The sequence below is a fragment of the Stegodyphus dumicola genome, chromosome 2, assembly GCF_044657685.1.
Source record: "Stegodyphus dumicola isolate Sdum_Otavi_A_Nest chromosome 2, ASM4465768v1".
Lineage (NCBI taxonomy): Eukaryota > Metazoa > Arthropoda > Arachnida > Araneae > Eresidae > Stegodyphus > Stegodyphus dumicola.
The window spans coordinates 64628678-64648119 of NC_140769.1; the positions used below are offsets into that span (position 1 = coordinate 64628678).

Consider the following 19442-nt stretch of genomic DNA (forward strand, 5'->3'; position numbering starts at 1 on the left):
TTTCAGTGTTTAAAAAATAACAGATCATTCTTCTGCTGTGGTGTTTTGCAAGTGCTTCGCCGATGTCTACAATATTTAGAAAAAGAGTGCTTTAAATCATGACGCAGTTTAGACTTAAGCGCTATTTTTAGGACACATAGAGGAAGTTCTCAAATGAAATAGAAAATAATGGAAGTTATAGTGAATTAAGTTTAGAAGTTTGCTTTCATATTTTTTATCTTACATATTCCCCCCTTCAAAAAGAAAAAGGCGTAGCGACAGAGAACCCTTTTTAAAGAGAAAGAGTTAAAGCACTAGCAAATTAAAAAAAATATAAATAAATAATAAAATTTTGATCCTGTAAAGTATTATTTATAAATATCAAATTTTTTTTAAATAGATTCTTAATTTTTAGAGTCCTATTGAATTTTTCAACATTTCAGTCCAAAAGTCTTTTTGTTTGAGAGTTCACATAATCATAATTCTTCAGGGAAGGTTCTTGTTGTTAGAGAATATCACAAAATAAACTTTTACATAATCATTACTTATAATTAAATGTAATGCACATAAATATTTATGATACTTATTTCTATACTGATAAATTATAATTTAACATCATAAATAATAGGATTAAGATTTTCAGAATTTATGGTTTCACCGTTATCATCTTTCATTTACAATTCCTGATTTTACCAAACTGGAAGCCTCGCAATACTTCTAAACAAACATATCCATCAATAGGGCTGTCCTCTTGAGCTAACCAGTGTGTTCTCTGCACTGGTGGCCCAGGGTGCCTAGACAGTTACTTGAAAAGGCCTCCGTTCCTTACATTAAGGTAACTGGCCTTTGAGAACTGCACTAATACATTCCATAATAAAAAAATATAATAATATAAAAAATTTACATGCATTCATAAAATGAGAGCCTCCAACATTATCTTGCATGAAGAGGGTAAAAGGAACAACTGTACAGAGGTAATTACAAGCCTCTGTTGAAGGCACCAGTACACCCTCATCATACTATACTTAACATACAATAAACCATAAATTTTAACATGCATTTACCATAATTTCATATTACTTATCTGTACTAATTTCACTTATTTTTAACATCTTTATTTTTAGAATAATTATAAAATTCGCATTCAAAATTCTCAACAAAATTTCAAAAACATAAAAACTTATCTTAATATCCTTCCCTATGAATAATTTAAATAGCTTAAAATTCGTTACTTAATTTGCTCACACATAATTATGAAAAATTAGAAAAATTAATGAACAAGAATTTCAGATTTTCTCAAAACAAATTGCAGAAATTTTAACCAAAGTTGAAAGGAAAACTATAGAATCCGCAACATATTAAATGATTTAGTTCCTGAGTTAGAGTCACACGAAAGTAACAATTTTTGAGCTGTTGATAAAGCGGAAGTGCAAATAATTTTCTGTCGCACATACTTGCAAACACTAACTCAGATCGACCTTGAACCTGCTGTAATGCTGAATTCCTAAACGGTAATACACTGATGATTTAAAGCACTCTTTTTCTAAATATTGTAGACATCGGCGAAGCACTTGCAAAACACCACAGCAGAAGAATGATCTGTTATTTTTTAAACACTGAAAAAACAAACTTGATGATTCACTTATTTCACATTATCTTGGATTTATCAAAAAACGATGATTTGAAGAGCTGAACTAAATTTTCCATCGAGGTTTCAGGCTGCAGGAAACTATCCTTACCGGCTTAATTGTCATAATAAAAGCAAAGGAAATGCCGGAGCAGTGTCGATGCGTAGTTATCCTATATTGAAGAGGAAGTAATCTGATTGCGTCGTAAGCTAATGTGTTGACTTCGTAAATAAAACTTGGCAGTAGAAGCGATTTTAATTCCATTTTTATTTCCAATTGATATTTGTGGCCACAATCACTTGGCACTCTAGTCGTGCCTTTCCACAGAAGATTTACATTTTTGATATTGTTGGGATAGAAAGCATACCAGCGAAATCACATCTTAGCAGAGTAGCGAGCAAAAGCTGAAGTGCGTAGTTATGAAAGATGGAAGCATGCGAAGAGAAAAGTTTTGGTTTATAATTCGGTGATTGGTCGAGAGGGATCTGCATTATGGGTTAAGTAAGATCGCATGATTAATTTGAATGACGCAGTTTAGACTTAAGCGCTATTTTTAGGACAGATAGAGGAAGTTCTCAAATGAAATAGAAAATAATGGAAGTTATAGTGAATTAAGTTTAGAAGTTTGCTTTCATATTTTTTATCTTACATATATATATATATGAGGGTGACGTCTTATCATCAAACAGAGATCACACTCACGATTCAAAGTATCAGGTTTTTATTCCTGGTTCATAGAAGAAAAGATAAACGGAATGAGTGTGTACAAATGAATTAAATATGTTTAGGAGAGTAATCAGAACACTGGTTCCAGTATGGAGATGTAAAAGTCACAGCTGACCACTTACGTGCGGTCACTTTAGATAAGTTCCAAGTCCGATCGCCTACGCGCGAGCAGTAAGCGTCTATTTGTAGCTCCTTCGCGAGCGTTAGCGACATCTGGTGCTTCGTTGAGGCACGATTCCCACATGCTCGGCCATCGACAGGTGAGGACCTCCGAACACTGGAATACATCTGTAAAACACACACACACACACACACACACACACACAAAAAAAAAAAAAAAAAAAAAAAAGAAACATTTGAAAAATAGTTTGCAAAATGATCTCAAGTTGCGATGTCATCAGACCAAAGCTTCATGTGGTCTGCCGAAGTGGAAGTTGCTTCAGGTCCTTCATGAGATCCTACTTTGGCTACATAGTATCGATCATGTAGCTTAATCTTGATCACTTTATAAGGTCTTAAGAATTTAGGTCTTAGCTTGAGACTGCCTCCTAACTGGGTTCTTTTAATGGCTACTAGGTCGTTGACTTTGTAGAATGGAGCGGTTCTACGACGTCGATTGTATTGTCGTCGGTTCTCCTCCTGCAGTTTTAAGATATTCGCTTTAGACTCTTCACGAATAGACTCTTTCTCCTGGATGGTGGAGTTCAGGAATTCTTCATCGAGAATTTCTTTAATTCTTTGGTCTGCCTTATTTCTCATTTTCACGCCTGTCATCAGCTCGAAAGGAGTGAATTTCGTTGATCTACTGACGGTGCTATTGATGATTCTTTGGACGTCAGGCACAAATTTGAACCATTTGGCAGGATCATCTACTGACAGTTTTGCAAGCACTGGGATAAGGGTTCCATGAATTCTTTCGATCTGGCCGTTGGCTCTTGGAACGCCTGTTGTGATTTGTATGTGCTGAATTCCTTCATCTTTACAGTATTCCTCAAAGTCCTTTGAAGTTAAAGCAGATCCCTTGTCAGAGATAATTCTTGAAGGATTTCCGAAGACAGCTTGTTGGACTTTTAGTTTCTGTACAGCTTCTGCCGTTGATGTTGTCTTGACTGGGCAAAACCAGACAAATTTCTTAAAAGCATCTACCACTATCGGTATCTTTTATCTGTAGATGTCAGGGGTCCTACAAAATCTATGTGATATGGGCTTAACGGAATATTGTCCTTTGGGATTGGGTTCAATAAACCTTCTGCTTTGCCTCGGTTTTTTATTACAGAGGATGCACTCGACACAGTTCATTATAACGTGCTCTATTTTCTTTGTAGCATTCGAAATATGAAAATCTCTTTTCAACAGATCTTCTGTCTTTTGTACAGCAAAGTGTCCTTTGTTATGTATGCCACGGATGATCTCGAATTCCATCGCTTCCGGCACAACGATGAGTTCTCGACCTCTTTCCTGCAGATACAACACATTATCTTTTAGCAGATAGTCATCTCTAAGTCCTTTCTCGACCACAGTTTTCAATAATTGAAGACGCTCATCAGCCTGTTGCGATCTTAGTAGTGATTTCACTTTGCGAACGAGTGACCATGCACACAGCATGCCTACTTAATGCGTCAACATGTCTCATCTGTTGATTGGGTCTGTGGATAACTTCATATTCGAACTCTTCGAGTAGCACTGCCCATCTAGCTATCTTTGGTGTCAGATCTTTTTTTCTGCATTGTGTTCTGAAATGACTATTTTGATTTTTGTGAAGAGATAACTTCAAAATTTTTTCAAGGCTTCGACGATCGGTAGCACTTCGAGTTCATAACTTGACATTTTTTCTTGTTGAGGTGATGTTTTCTTGCTCATGTAATGGATTGGATGCAGCTGTCCATCATCTGAGCGTTGAAGCAAAACTGCACCGAAACCATGACTACTAGCATCCGTGTGTTATTCCAAAGGTTTTCCCTGCTGAAAGATGTTAAGTACAGGACTTTTGCTCAAAAGTTCTTTAAGGTGGTCAAATGCCTGCTTCTGTCTTGGCCCAAATTGAAATTCTACACCATTGCGAAGCATGTCACTCAATGGTTTGGCTATTTTGGAATAATCAGGTAGAAATTTTCTAAAATAGCTGCGAGACCTAGGAAGCTTTGCAATTGCTTAACGTTCTTAGGTTGAGGAAAATTTTTAACTGCAAGGGTCCTATTTGGAGATGGATGAATTGTACCTTCTTCAATTAAATAACCGAGAAATTCAATTTTCCTTTTAAGGAATTGACATTTTTTAAAATTAATTTCTAGTCCATATTCTGAAGCTACTTTTAAAACTCGTTTAAGTTTTTCTAATCCCTCTTTTTCATCACGGGAAGGTATGATAAAATCATCCATGTAAATTACAACTGTATTATCCCTTATTAATTCCCTGAATACATTATAGATAAATCTTAAAAATACACTAGGACTTGTGGTCAAACCAAACGGTGCTCTTAAAATTTCAAATAAACCTGCATGACAAATGAATGCTAAATATTTGGTACATCTTTCATCGACTGGAACGTGGAAAAAAACATTTTTCAAATCCAAAGTTGAAAAAATTTCGCATTCTCCAAATGATCAAGTACTTCCTTTACCTGGGCCATAGGAAAAGAATCTTTCACTACTTTTTTATTTAACTGTCTGAAGTCTACGCATAATCTATGTGTTTTATCAAGTTTCTTACATAACAGAATTGGAGATGCGTATTCGGAACAAGATGGTTTAATTATCCCCTTTTGCAACCACTCGTTTATTTGTTTATCAACAATTTTTTGCTCAGCAAACGGTAATCTCCGAGACCGTTGCGATACTGGAATATCATCTTTTAACACAATATTCATTTTTAAATTCGTGTTTTTAGTTTTATTTGGTTTATAATTATGAATCAATAACGATAAATCCTTACGAATGTTCACATCAGTAACATGCAAGAAATCCACATCACATTCGTCAATCACATCTGCAAAATTTAATAAAAAACACTTGTAATGATGATTCACTTTTAAAATCATTTTCGGTATCAGGATTAGATGTTTCATTTTTTTCTTCCCGACTTACTTTTAGAAGTTGAGAATAAATGTTTGGTGTTAAAATTAAAGGAACAGATAATTTATTTAAGGCCGCAACAATGATTTCTAACCTTGGTGAATTGCTATTTAAAGATAATCTTACTCTAGCGATATCTGCCTCTTTTTTTTCGTCAAAACGTGAGCTAAGTATTATTTTACCGTCCAGCGGTGTCTTTATTTGAATGAATGATGAATTTATGACCGGAACGTGAGCGCCTGAATCGATAAGTGCTTTTATTTTTTATTTTCTACGAAAATATCAGCATATTGCAACTCGTGAATAAAACTGACGTTATTAACACTTGTTTTGTTTTTTCTTTCTGTTTCCTTATGCGATTCGCTTTGTTTACGTTTTACGCAATCCCTAGCGAAATGAAAATTTTCACCCTTTCCCCCGCAGACGTAACATGATCTCTCTGGCTTCGACGAAATGACATCTGGTTTGCTTTTAGGTTTGCTACGACGGAATGAGTCATTCTTAATACTTTGGTTTTGAACACTTGGTATTTTCGATTCATTAGACTGAACTTTAGGGTTATGTATTTCAGACAATGATTTTCCTCGGGATGAAAAATATAAATCACATTCTCGCGCTAATTGTGTTGGATTAAACCATGTTCTCCCCTCGCGAACACCTATGTATTCTTTCCTTTTGAAATCCAAAGTTTCATACAATTTATCTGCAACAATTAAATCAAATAACTCTTTAAAATCCTTTTGTGTCTCCCTAACCTGACAGTAGTATTCAAATGCTGCGGTCAATCGCGATGCAAATTGAACATGCGACTCGTTTGCTGCGCGTTGAGCATGTTTAAAGGTGTTCAGAATCTCTCTTGGTGTCGGCTGAAATTCAGATAAAAACAACTCTTTTAGTTTTTCGTAATTCGACAATTCTTCAGTTGCATACGTTAAAACATTATTCGCTTTAACCCCTAGCAAATTAATTAGTATCTCAGCTTGTAAGTCTTTGGGAACTTCTTTGGTGGCAAAAGCTTTTTCCAATGAAATGAAAAACAAATGCAATGCCTCTGGCCGCTCAGGAACAGAGATTGTAAGCTGCAACAGTATTGTTTTAACACTTTTCAGTTGTTTTAACACTTTTCAGTTAATTTTCAACACTAGTCTGTGCGTTTCTTCTATCACCCGATAATGATTGTGATTTAAAATTTTTTAGCTCAATTTGCTTCTCAATTTGGGCTAATTTAAGACGTTCGATTTCTAACCGATAGTGTTCATTACTTGTCTTAGGCGTCCGATCCTCAACGATCGATTTGACGACGCCACGAACAAATTCAATGTTCGTTTTGAAGACATCAGAATTTTCTATAATTTTTCTAATGTCAGCTTTTTTAGCATTTTCTGGAACATTCTCTCCAATTCTTTCAGCAATTAATTTTAAATCACTCTTGTTTGAATTATTTAAGAAACTCATTTTAAAACGAAACACAAGTATCACTATCTTAAAGAAGGAAACGTTTTCACAGTACAAGGAAAAGGAAAAGTTTTTGAAGTTCGCCGGCTTGGACCCCCCATAGTTGTGAGGGTGACGTCTTATCATCAAACAGAGATCACACTCACGATCAAAGTATCAGGTTTTTATTCCTGGTTCATAGAAGAAAAGATAAACGGAATGAGTGTGTACAAATGGATTAAATATGTTTAGGAGAGTAATCAGAACACTGGTTCCAGTATAGAGATGTAAAAGTCACAGCTGACCACCTACGTGCGGTCACTTTAGATAAGTTCCAAGTCCGATCGCCTACGCGCGAGCAGTAAGCGTTTATTTGTAGCTCCTTCGCGAGCGTTCTGTTAGACCGCTTCTGTGGAACTTCTTAAACCAAGTGAAGATGTGTTTACCTGGAGAGTTCCTACAGAGTAGAGATAGATAGCGACGTCTGGTGCTTCGTTGAGGCACGATTCCCACATATATATGCAATGGAAGAAGAAGAAAGGACGAGTAATTGTAAATTTATGTACAGCAATACCTCGCATGGTCCGGCTTCAATTAGTCCGTATTCAATGTAATCCAGATTAAAAATTTCAAAATAAACGGAATTTTAGTTGAGTAAAATAAACATAAACTCTAAAAACATTGTTCGCAAAATTAATTTTACATTTAAACTGAATTTTTTTATTATATAATCTAGTCTTTTTTTTATTGTTAGATTTTAAAGTTATGCATTACGATGCAAATTTCAGTTTTCTCTGGGCTTCGCGTTGTGTGTGTGGTTCGAAGTCTGTTCGTTTTTGGGCTTTCCCAATCAAGCTCCTATGCTCAGGCCTTTCATTCTTGCACTGTTGCTAAACAACATTTGAGGGACTATCAATATTATCATTATTAAAAGCTGAACAAGTATAAAAATTGCTCGAAAAATTGAGACTTCGTCTGAGAATGTTATGGAAATGGATTTAAAAACTGAAATTAGCTTCACATTTAGCCGAGCGATAAACAATACAGTTGGTTGCTACAGAGAAAAGGCAACACAAGCATCTGCAGAGATCGTTATTGCAATTTTTAGACAACAGACAGTGAATTACGAAACTATGCATTTTTAAAACACTATTTATAATGCAAGCATTTAACTTCATAAATTGTGTTTTATTTGTTGAAAGGAAGGGGGAGGAGTTTTTATTTTTAACTTATTACCTTTTTATATGTATTTGGTTCTGCAGTTAGTCCGATTTCAAGCAGTTCGGGATTATGGGAGAACTGATTATCCAGATATTGCGAAGTATTCCTGTATCTCAGTTTTGAGTGAATCTACGTGAAAGAGTTTTGTTTTCAATTTAAATTACAATTTGTTTTTAATCAATCTCAAATCTGCATGAATTTTGTTTGCCACTATTGAATAATTTCGTGATTGAAATGGTATAGCAAAATTATAGCAAAACTAAAAATTTGTTTTCTGCCATTTTAATCTTAAATTATAATTTATTTTAAATATGATAAAATTCATAAAAATTGAATTTCACAATTATTAGATTGCTCTATCGGGGAAACAAGTTCTGTAAAATAATACGCCAAGTTTAACAAGTTAATACGAAATGTTTAACCGAACTAAAGAAATCGGACATTCAGGGAGCGTTTTGTGTATGAATATTAGAGAAGAGGAAAACTTACGAAGTTCAGGCGGAAGTTGCTAGGTGTCCGGTTATTTACACCTGTTTTATTGAGGGGAAAATTTTGGTTTAAAGTCCACTATTTTCCTTTTCGAATGAACTTCCACCGACAGAAAACAGACATCACCGATATAATTGGCGGAATGTATTAACTAAACATTTTATTATACTTCATCTGTTGCATGAAAAAAGAATTTAGCCTACAATTTTTAGCCTGAAAATTTACACTTTAAGCGGTTGCTGTTTCCGCCAACGCTTGAAACTGGCTTTGAAAATGCTAAAATGGACAGTAATTATGAAAGTGAATTTTTTCACCTGGCACTATATTTTGTGTAACTACATTCACGCTTCCAAATACAGTGATCTTAAAAAGTCATTAATATTTCGAATATATCTAACTATTCTCTATGAATTTCTGCCAAATATTTTTGAAATCAAATTTCATCAATAAATTAGCATCAAGTTTTAAATCTGCAATTTTAAATCTAGAATGGATGTAATATTAATTTTTGCGAGTGTTTTTAATCATTTGGGGTAACAGGGTTTATATTACCTTATAAGGTATTTTCTCCCTCCTTTCTGCATGCTTTCGGGGTGTAAAGGTAGCACACTCAGCGCGTATTCGAGTGGTCCAGGTTTGAGTCCTGGTGAGGTCATTGTTCATTTTTCATGTACTCCTGCTTCAAAGTAACCTAATGACTCTACAGCCTTAGTTGTGGTTTTCATACTCTATACGTAAAAGAAACAATTTAAGATGTGCGTCGAAGCTGAGGGCCACCAGTACATATATTAAGGCACACAAACTAGAAAATTAAAAGCAGGTTATTTTCAGTTAGTTGGAATGAAATGTAAAATTACGGAAATGTAAATTATTATAAGGAATGAAATGTAAATTATTATAAGGAATTCAAAATGCTGATATTTTAATAAATTTTTTAGATTAAAATAGTAATATGCCATTAAAATTTCTTTTATTACAAGTTAATGAAAACACTAAAGATTAAATTTAAATGCAGTGAACGTTAATGACAATTAAAATTCATGCAAGTTAATATAAACACTATGAGTACTAATCTGAAACAAAGATTTCACTGATTCTGTTTTCAGCTGCTCAAAATCTGATTCAACTGTTGTTTTAAGCTTCAGCTGCTGTGTATTCAAAAATCTCTTCATGTACAATATTCAAAAAGTATGATATTGTACAGCCATCATGATGGTTGAAATCAAAAACATTAAGAAATCTTGTCAAATTTGAGGATGGTCATGGAAAAGAATATCGCGGACTGCAGGGAGGATTGCGGATCTTAAGTTTATCCTAACGTCTTAAAAAACTGGGCTTTAAATGTAACAGTAAATTGTTTCTGGAATGTAAAGGTTTAAATGTAAAGGTTTTCTAAAATTGCATCTAGTAATATATAACATCCATTGTTTCACAAATATAAAACATGTTTACATATGTTTAGATGAGAGATTCATTATATTCTTCTTAACCAAACTTCATAAGATATCAACTAATTTAATTATTGCTAACACTTGAAAAATAATTAGAAGAGAGCTTCATCCTTAGAATAAAAGCATAATAGCTTTAAGAAATGCCAATAATTAATTCCCTGTCAACTTAATATAAGTTACCTTTATTTATAACTTAAACAGTGCCGTCATAGTACTGTACATTACTTTACTATATTTTCTCACCAAAGAAAAAAAAATGCAAAATTATATTTCTTACAGTAACGAAAACTCAAAATTTAACTTTATTTCTTTTACTGAAATAAATTTAAGTGCTCAGAATTTACCAAGCGATGCAAGATAGTTGCATCAAAATCTAACATACAAAGCTACTTTGGCATTAATAGGTGGAAATAAAATGAATCCTAAGGTTAGACATCAGAACTCTTTACAAGTACATAAGTTACAAATAATAAGCATGTTTTGAAATTTAAATTCGGTGGATAAGATGATGGAAACAAACACTAAGTAGTCTGTTGGAGGTGTATAGAAAACTGGACGTCACATTCATAACAATATGCCACACCCAATGATCATTACAAAGTAGATAGCCACAACAAAGGAATGAGACAGCAAGTTTCAGATCTGCCTACTTACCTTTAAGCGCTTTACAGATCACTTCAATTTAGCAACATTAATGGAATTTCAAGACCATTAGTAATGGTGTTCATAGCGTGAAACTCGGATCACAAAGCCTAAACAAGATCGATGCTTCTGTAAGTGAGATTGTTTGTGTTACAATTACAAAAACTAAATCGTTGTATTTTTCTTCAGAGAGTCAGCTGACAAGAAAGACGCCGGCATACTATTCAGATGGAGTTTACATGTTGGCTGGCATGGACAGGCCAAGCCCCAGGAAGTTAAGTCAAGCTCTGATGCGAGGAGAAGATGGTTTACCTTCCCTTAGAAATTTAACAGCACTTTTTACATTTTTTGGTAAGTAGTTTCATTAACCTGAACATTTAATAAATTTGAATCGATACTATCATCTTGTAGCAATATAGAACACAGTGCAGTTATTGCCGAGTAATATATAAATAATATAACAGTTGGAATACTGCGACCAAACATTATCGATTCTTGTGGCACACGTATAGTATTGTTGCCATCTTCTGAGTTTTTAAAACGAGGTAGAAAATTTTCTCAAAACAGTATTAACTCATAGATGATAAATTCTGTAACAAAAAAATTAAAACATATTATATGTACATTATATTTTATACAGTCCTAATTATGCAAAATTTACAGGGAGATTCCTTAATAAATATTTTCAAGGACTCAACTACAAATTTACTGAAATATTTAAGACAGAATAATTAATCACTGAAAATAAGCAATCCTTTTTGGTAACTGTTTATACAATTTGTAGTAAAAAATCTTAAATTACGGATTTCAAAGTAATGGAAAAATTATTTAAGTCAATAAATTCATTCTAAAATATCCAAATTTGAATGGATTTATGAAACCTTTTGTTTCTAACTCGTTAAAGTATTTTGAATTGTTTAACAGAAAATGTTAAAAAAGCAAATATTACGCAGAAACTTAGATTTCATTTTTACAGATTTTTATCATTCCCAATGCTAATGTTAAATTCAAAAAATTCTTTCTCTATCTTATTTCAAAAATCCGTTATTAGCAGAACATGTATAGGATCGAAATTTAAGGAAGTAAAGACTCTAAAAATACTTTTATCGAATATATTGTATCTCACATATATGAAAGATTTTCTTACTTTCTAGTTTTGAATTTTCTCCCTTAATACAATAAAATAACATTTTTACTTACTTAGTTTCAGGAAAAGTGCACCACAATATTATATTTACCTTTTTCATCAAGAAAGCCAATTCTTTAAACGTAGTTTTACGAAAAGTTCTTATTATAGCTTTCTGCTAATGAAAATGTATTGTGCTTAATAATATTGCGCACCAAAGTTTCGCAAAATTTCTGCTTATTTCTTTTCTGTCACAGAAAATCTTCCGTACCTGCTTGGACAACTTTGTAATTATATCATGATATGTAAGTGTTAATAATATCATATTATATTTCTCTATAGCACAGAGAAATGAATTTTTAATGGAGGAATAAAAGCCGTATGCATTTCTTACTGTCACATAATAATAATATGCATATCAAAGGCTATATAATATTACTCCCCTTCTTCTCAAACAAGAAAACAGCTACGTACCAACACTTCGCAGTGCTTTTCTTGAAAATCTGTAAGGTTTTAAGTTTATTCTCATAAAACATTGGCTTAAACAGTTTAGTTATAAAAGGTTTTGTTCATCTAAGTTACCTTTTTGTTAATCTTTTGTTTATCTAAGCAGTTCAATTTACCACAAATATGTTTTCCAGATTCTGGGTCTTATAGCGTTATAGTTTCAGAAAGTTGAGAAATTTCTAATGAAATGTAACTTTTACTAATTTCATAAGATCAATATCCGGAAACGTCCTGGATATGTATGCAACGAACGTCTTAAAAAATAACCGAAGAAGTTTTTTCAATAAATAGAGCATCATGCAAAGTTGCTTCTTTTACCCGTTTCGTCAAGTAAAGAGAACTACTCCCAAACTACTTTGACGTAGACTCATGTAGAGAAAAGTAATGGTAAAAATAATTAGAATGCACTGAAAATTAGATAAGATATTCCTTTAGACTGCAAACTGTATCTTTCCAGATCAATGAGACACTTTTTGAAACGTGCTTTGTGGAAATTTGTTGCTTCAACAGACTTCAAAGAAGGAGCTGCTTTTTTTAAAAAACCCTGCATAAATTATTGGGGCATAAAACTTGCGCAATATTGTTTCTATTTTCACATGCCGAAATAGTGTAAATAAAACTGAAATTATGATCATTTATTTAAATCATAGATATCATACTTCGCAATATGAGAATGCTTAAAATAAAGAAAATAAATATAATATCATTTTAGATTGTTGAAATAATTTAAACTTTCCAGTCTCACCAATTAAAACTGCAGACAATTATGAATTTTGACTAAAAAATGAAATCTAAATTCGTGGTGTAGAGTACCTTGTTTAAATATGCACTTTTCAACTGCATATAAAACATGAACAGTGCAATGATGATGCTATCTTCTTGCCAGATTCAAGCTCTAGATTTAAAAAGAATAACTATGCTTAAAAATGAGTCCCACATTACTTTTATAGATCAACAAGATAACCTATCAGGTACCCTATGTGTTTGTCAGAATGAAATTGGTTTAACTTTAATAATCCTTCTCATGTACAAGAAAAACAGGAAATCGAAATTTAAAGAATCTTTATCAAAAGAGTTAAGCAAAAGGAAAGGGAAACTGGCTTGAATCTCACTCAGATGATGATGAGTTCCTTCTTTGATCTAGCTTTGGCTGTAAATTTTCCACATTCCGAATCTAAAATTTGAAGCATCAGATGTGCAAAATGATAAATACCGTAATCCTGGCGTATAATTTCGAAAGTCATCTTCGTAGTCATTTATCTTTCCGAAGCATGCCTGATTTTGTTGCATATCAGATGGAGAAACAATTAACCTACAGGCAAGACACTTGTAATTATCTTTTTGTTTCAGATATCTGTTAGATATGCTTAACATGTTACACAAAAACAGTTTTCAAGAAGCACCTGCTTGACAAGAGACAAGGAGATATAACATAGAGTTTTATTAAATAGCAAAAATGATTCCTCTTTTTGTATCAATCCATATTCAAAACTTAGCAGGGCCACACAGCTGAGAAATTCAAAAAAAAAAGGAGCTACCATGCCTAAATTACACATCCCTAGTGTGACAACCAGTTGGGTAATAAGTATACTTGAGGCAAGAAAATCCAGCTTTTCAATGAGATAAGTCTTTAGTCTTTAGAAAAACGCATTTTGATGGCCACCATCCAGTTAGCACAAAGGATAATTTCTGTTCGATGAAGAGGGATGATAAAATAACTTTGAAGTTCCTTTTGAAAAGGATGATACCAGGTTTAACGATAACATCTACTGTTTCTCGTTCCGAAGTTCTGCTCAAAAGAATATGTGATTATTTTTTTCTGGGGGTGGGGACTTCCTGGTGAAGATGGAAGGATACAATCCCATCCGTCTACGTTAAATTGCGAGATGATGAGTTTTTTTATTTCTCATCAAAGCAGGTTCAATTAACTCCATTTTAAGAAGCGGAAAATTTATTTTTTTATGCTATCTCCGAGGTATATTTAAGAAAGTATTTCTTTCTGTTAAAGTGATTGCTTTCAGCCTTTAACATTCCTACATTAAGTTTTTGCTTTATAAGAAAAAAGAAGCAATTCGCAGAAATGATGCGATATAGACATCTAAATAAAGCAGTAATTGAGGCGATAATTATCTCAGTTTAAGAATGAATACATTTATCTTTTCGTGAAGCTGCATTAATCAGAGATGATGGTGAAAGTATTGTAAAGACATTAAAATAAATATACACTTTTCTAGCTTTTATAATTCTAACGGGTATTTCTAATTTTTCCATGACGATTCTGCTAAAACTGCCGTTTTCATAAAACAAATATTTGTTACTTAATGAATAAATGCAAAATTTTTGTAAGGGAAGTATGCTCTGTCAGAGATATCTTTTTATGACATAAATGACATAAACAACAGTAATTTTATTGTGAAAAGCGTATGTTTCGTTTTAATTATTGAAGTTACTATAAGATCTTATAACTTGGAGGGTGGGACCATTAAGTATTTTATGCTATGGAAAATGGCAGCAATAGACACAAAGTGTAGCTCACTTTGATTGATTGAATGGATAAAAATTTAGTAGGGCAATGCGATACTAAAATAGATAGACTGTGCTGTAAGTATTTATAATGCAGAGCGAAAATAACATAATTTCAATTATTGTTACGAAGGAGCGCGAAAGAAACAGCCATCGTAATAAAATTGATTATTTATTAATATTTTAAATATTCGGCAGGATTATATTCTGAGAATAAGTAAGTATATTTGATAACATTTCATTCCATGTGAGAAACTTTGAGATTTATGATCACTCTTGTAGTAATAATGTTTTAATGTAGAAATGAATAAATCTACACAACACTAGCATTAGAACATTTGCTTTCTACTATTATAACATTTGCTAAAATTGCATTTCTATTATAGCATTTGCTAAATTGCATTTCTATTATAACATTTGCTAAAATTGCATTTCTATTATAGCATTTGCTAAATTGCATTTCTATTATAACATTTGCTAAAATTGCATTTCTATTATAGCATTTGCTAAAATTGCATTTCTATTATAACATTTGCTAAAATCGATACCTATAAAGTAAATTAAGTTTCAATATTAATTAGCATGATCATTAATAAAAATAATTTTGATTTTAATGACAATGTTCAGCTCAAATTCCCTTAGCTTTCTACTTTTCTAGGCGACGCTGGTCTTTCATGGAGGTGCTCCCTTAGAAAACATGGCTACCTAGTGATGTATCATTATCATAATTTATGTTGTCGGAAATGTTAATCCTCAGAGTAGTCATCTTCAGTAGGTAGCTTCCGCGAGTAGTTTCACTGCATAAAGAACATTAATAAATGTTAAACTCTTAATGCCCGTTTAAAGATTTAGGAAATTTGCTCTAGGGCTTTTAATAAAATGGTAAATAAAAATTGTTTAAGATCTTCACTTTAATTGGCTGCTTCTTAATGTCTGCATTTGGATAGACTTAATGAGGACCATTTTAAAACTTAGTTTTTTTACCAGTTATGGCAGTTCTGAGACTCCACAAATTCTCAACGGTGTATATGACGCACACGTTTTTGAATTTTATAATTGCTGCTGCCTCATTTTATAAATTAAAATGGAAAATAAAATCACATCAGCATATTTTTTCAAAATTTACATGCAGTAATTTCAGTTATCTCAGAATGAAAATTCAAATGAAGAATTTATTAAATTTAAAAGATGGCAATACTTTTAGTCCTGTTATGTTGCAGTTGAGATTACAGTTCAATCCTTTAATCGACCCCGCAAGATTTCAAATAGATCCGCTAGCTGTTGCTATTGCACTCTGCATAAGAGTTTTAACTGATTTTCTGGTCCTAAAACTTGCCTAATCTATTAATGTGAGAGTTCAAAATATAATAAATCTAATTCTTAATAGAAATTTATTAATGCTTATACAATTATCATTAAAAATATGCTAATGCCAAATATTGATTAGGTATTTATACCACAAATTTTTATTAGTATGGTTTTAGATAAATAATTTCATTAATGATTTCAGCTAATAATTATAATCATGATGGTAATATAGTACTATATTTTCACCAATTTTTTTATGTTAAAGTTTTCATTTTAACTTCCATACTACAAACTATTTTGTTGAGTTATGCTACTACGTAGATAGCGGTCCTCTCATTGAACCATTAGTGTAGTTTGACAATCTGCCGCTTCTAGAACTTGCTGCCATTCCATGCCAGTATATGACATATTTTTTAATATTTATAGAAATACATTTCTGTAGGAAATTCAAAAAAATATTTTGAATTGATTAGAATTAGAGTTGTTTTTCTATTGAATTAAGTCGATTATAGTTTGGTTTTGCTAGATATCTTAATTTCTAATCAATTAAATTTTAAATTCTAAAATTAATTATGATATCAATCCGTAAAATTTTAATAAACATGTTAAAGAATATTTCTTCTGTCAATGTCTACCTCAGCTGCTGATTTAAAAAAAAAACTAAACTATGTAACCTAATATTAAAATTACAGATGACAGCAAATTAAAATGATAGACATCAAATTAAATAAAAGAACGTTAATAGTCTTGTTACTACAGAACATCAAAAATATTGTTCACGTTCTTTATTAAATTTGGTAATTACTATCGTAGTAGCCCACAAAATTTTTATCTTCTTTTATGCTTGAGTAGTATGTTCATAAACTCTTCATTAAAATTGTTTTCGTAATTGAGCTTCTACAAGCGTTTTAAGAATGCATGATCCTAAAGTGTGATATTAGACGTCGTGATAATAATATCGTAAGAAAGTTGAGCGCCCTATTGGCGTAGTTATCGCGTTTTATCGGACGCCAAAATTGATTTTTTATTACTTCTTGGATTATCTGCTTAGGATCAGTATGTCGGTAGGGATAGTGTTCTGTCAAAAATGCTTCTTAGGGAATGACAAGAACAAGCAACTTTCAAAAATTATTTCATAAATGTATTTATATTGGAAATTATTAGAAACAATAATTTTAAATGTTGATTTATATACTGAAGTTATTAGCAGATAATTTTAGAGCCACTATAGCGAATTCGTAGAAACAAGCAAAAATAACTAAATATGTACTTTGCGAACGCATTTAATAAAAATACGAATATTTGACTTTATATATCAGTATTCAAATGCATCAGTATTTTTCAGCATACGTATATTTAATGCAAGAAAGTCTGTTCAAATAATATGACTAGCTATCCCCGTTCTGCACTTAAATAACCTTTTTTTATCTGTATACATTCGGTATAAAAATTCATTCAGTATATAATACTTAATATACTACAATATTTAATTATTGTCTGTAGAGTCCTTTTCATGTAAGCACTCCTTGATTTCATGTACTTTTCTTGATTTAAAATTTGGGTTCTATAGTATAATTGATATTGTTCAGAACTTTGTATATATGTGCGTGATTGAAATGAAAAATTGAATGAAATGAATTATTTTATATTGTGAACTAAATTCGTTTTTTTCCACCAGCTTGTTGAATTTTTAATATTTTATGGAAAGAAATATAATTAATAATTAAAAATATAGCCAACTGAAAATTCAGAATATTCTTGAACACTTGTAAAGCTTTTCTTTCATTTTCACGAGACACTGAATTACAAAATATAGAAGCTGATTGCAAGTGTCTATGTAATTGATGCTTGCAGAAAAGCAGTAAAAGACAAAATTTGATAGCCATCAAAACCAAAAAATATAAATTATAAAATCCAAAAATATAAACCATAATCATTTTAAAATTTGCATGGTAGCATACACAAGGAGTCTTTCTCTCTTATTTTGGGAACATTATTATCTTTCAAAATTTTGTGTCCTTTTTTACGCTTAATATTTAATGAAAAAGAACCAAAAAACTATGACTAATATCAGAATTCTCAAGTTCATGGTCGTTGAAAGGATTTTATGGCTAGTCAATAAAATTTTGTTTTTATTTTTACGAAATATCTTTCTTTATCGACAGAAATATGTATTATGACCTAAGGATTAACATAAAAAATAAGGTTTCTCTTTTATCCTTCTGATTTCAGGAAATTTCAAATTCACACCACTTGTATTAAAGGACTGACACAAACACACTTTTTGACGAAATACAGATAGGAAAAAAAATTAAAGTAAGCTTAGACACAATATGCACTTATAGACACACTGATAACACTTTGCATTAAATGAAGTGAGAGTACTTTTTACGTTACTTTTAGGAAAATGCAACAAAAATCTTACATTTCTGCCTAAAAGGAAATATTTCAAAAGCTAGAATTATCGTATTAACATTAATATGAAAAAGAGACATTAAGTTCTGAAATGTGTATCACTGAGGTAAATAAAAGCTAAATATGACGTTTCTACGTGATGTAATATTCTAGAAATATTCTTCACTTATTGTATTAATAATACAAACGTCAATAACCTTTTGAAGCATATGCATATTTTTTTACAATGTTCAGTTCTTTTAAAGTTGTGTACTGTTATAATATAGAAAATAAAAGAGGAATCTTGAAACTGGATTTAAAACACATTATAGAATCGATACTACAAGGTTTGCGGAAGTCATAGAAGCAAACCATAATTTTTGTATATAAGTATGGGTGTCTAAATATTTTGTGGTAGATGTGATGATAGCCTCAGATTATCAAAGAATAGTTATAATAAATAGTATACGTCATTTTATTTATTTAGAAATCCTTGCCTTTTGGCGCTCTTGCTGTCCAGTCTGAGTTGCAGAATTTAAACCATTAAATGCAGAACATGAGTGTAAATGATCTTTGTCAAGGGTTTTCCAAAGTCACAAAGAGACACGGGAGAATCCGTGAAACTGCTGAGAATAAGAAGTCATGTTTAGTTAAAACATGGAAAGATGCTGCACCTACGAGATGGTAATAGTTAAATTTACTCTATATTCGACCTACCTAGGGCCCGTTTTGGAAGACCTATTTCTTTAAAACTTGGTATATACTTTATATGGATCATGGAGAAAGGAAAACTGCAGTATAAAATGATAATACAAATTTTCACCAACAAGCGAGAAAGGGTCGCATGAAGAACAAAAAGCACAAACTGGAAGCACAAAACTATATTTAATCACAGCATTTGTTCAATGTGCATTCCATTTGCGTCAATCACACGTTCAAATAG

General features: G+C 31.9%; 1 protein-coding gene across 2 annotated transcripts in view; it reads left to right on the top strand.

The window, feature by feature from the left end:
* LOC118195019 (dual oxidase-like) overlaps positions 1 to 19442 on the top strand; it is a 511368-nt gene that overhangs the window by 170978 nt on the left and 320948 nt on the right. For both annotated transcript variants that reach the window (XM_035366249.2, XM_035366251.2), the window contains exon 3: positions 10831 to 10992. In XM_035366249.2, coding sequence (XP_035222140.1) covers positions 10831 to 10992 — 162 coding nt within the window. The remainder of the gene's footprint in view (positions 1 to 10830; positions 10993 to 19442) is intronic.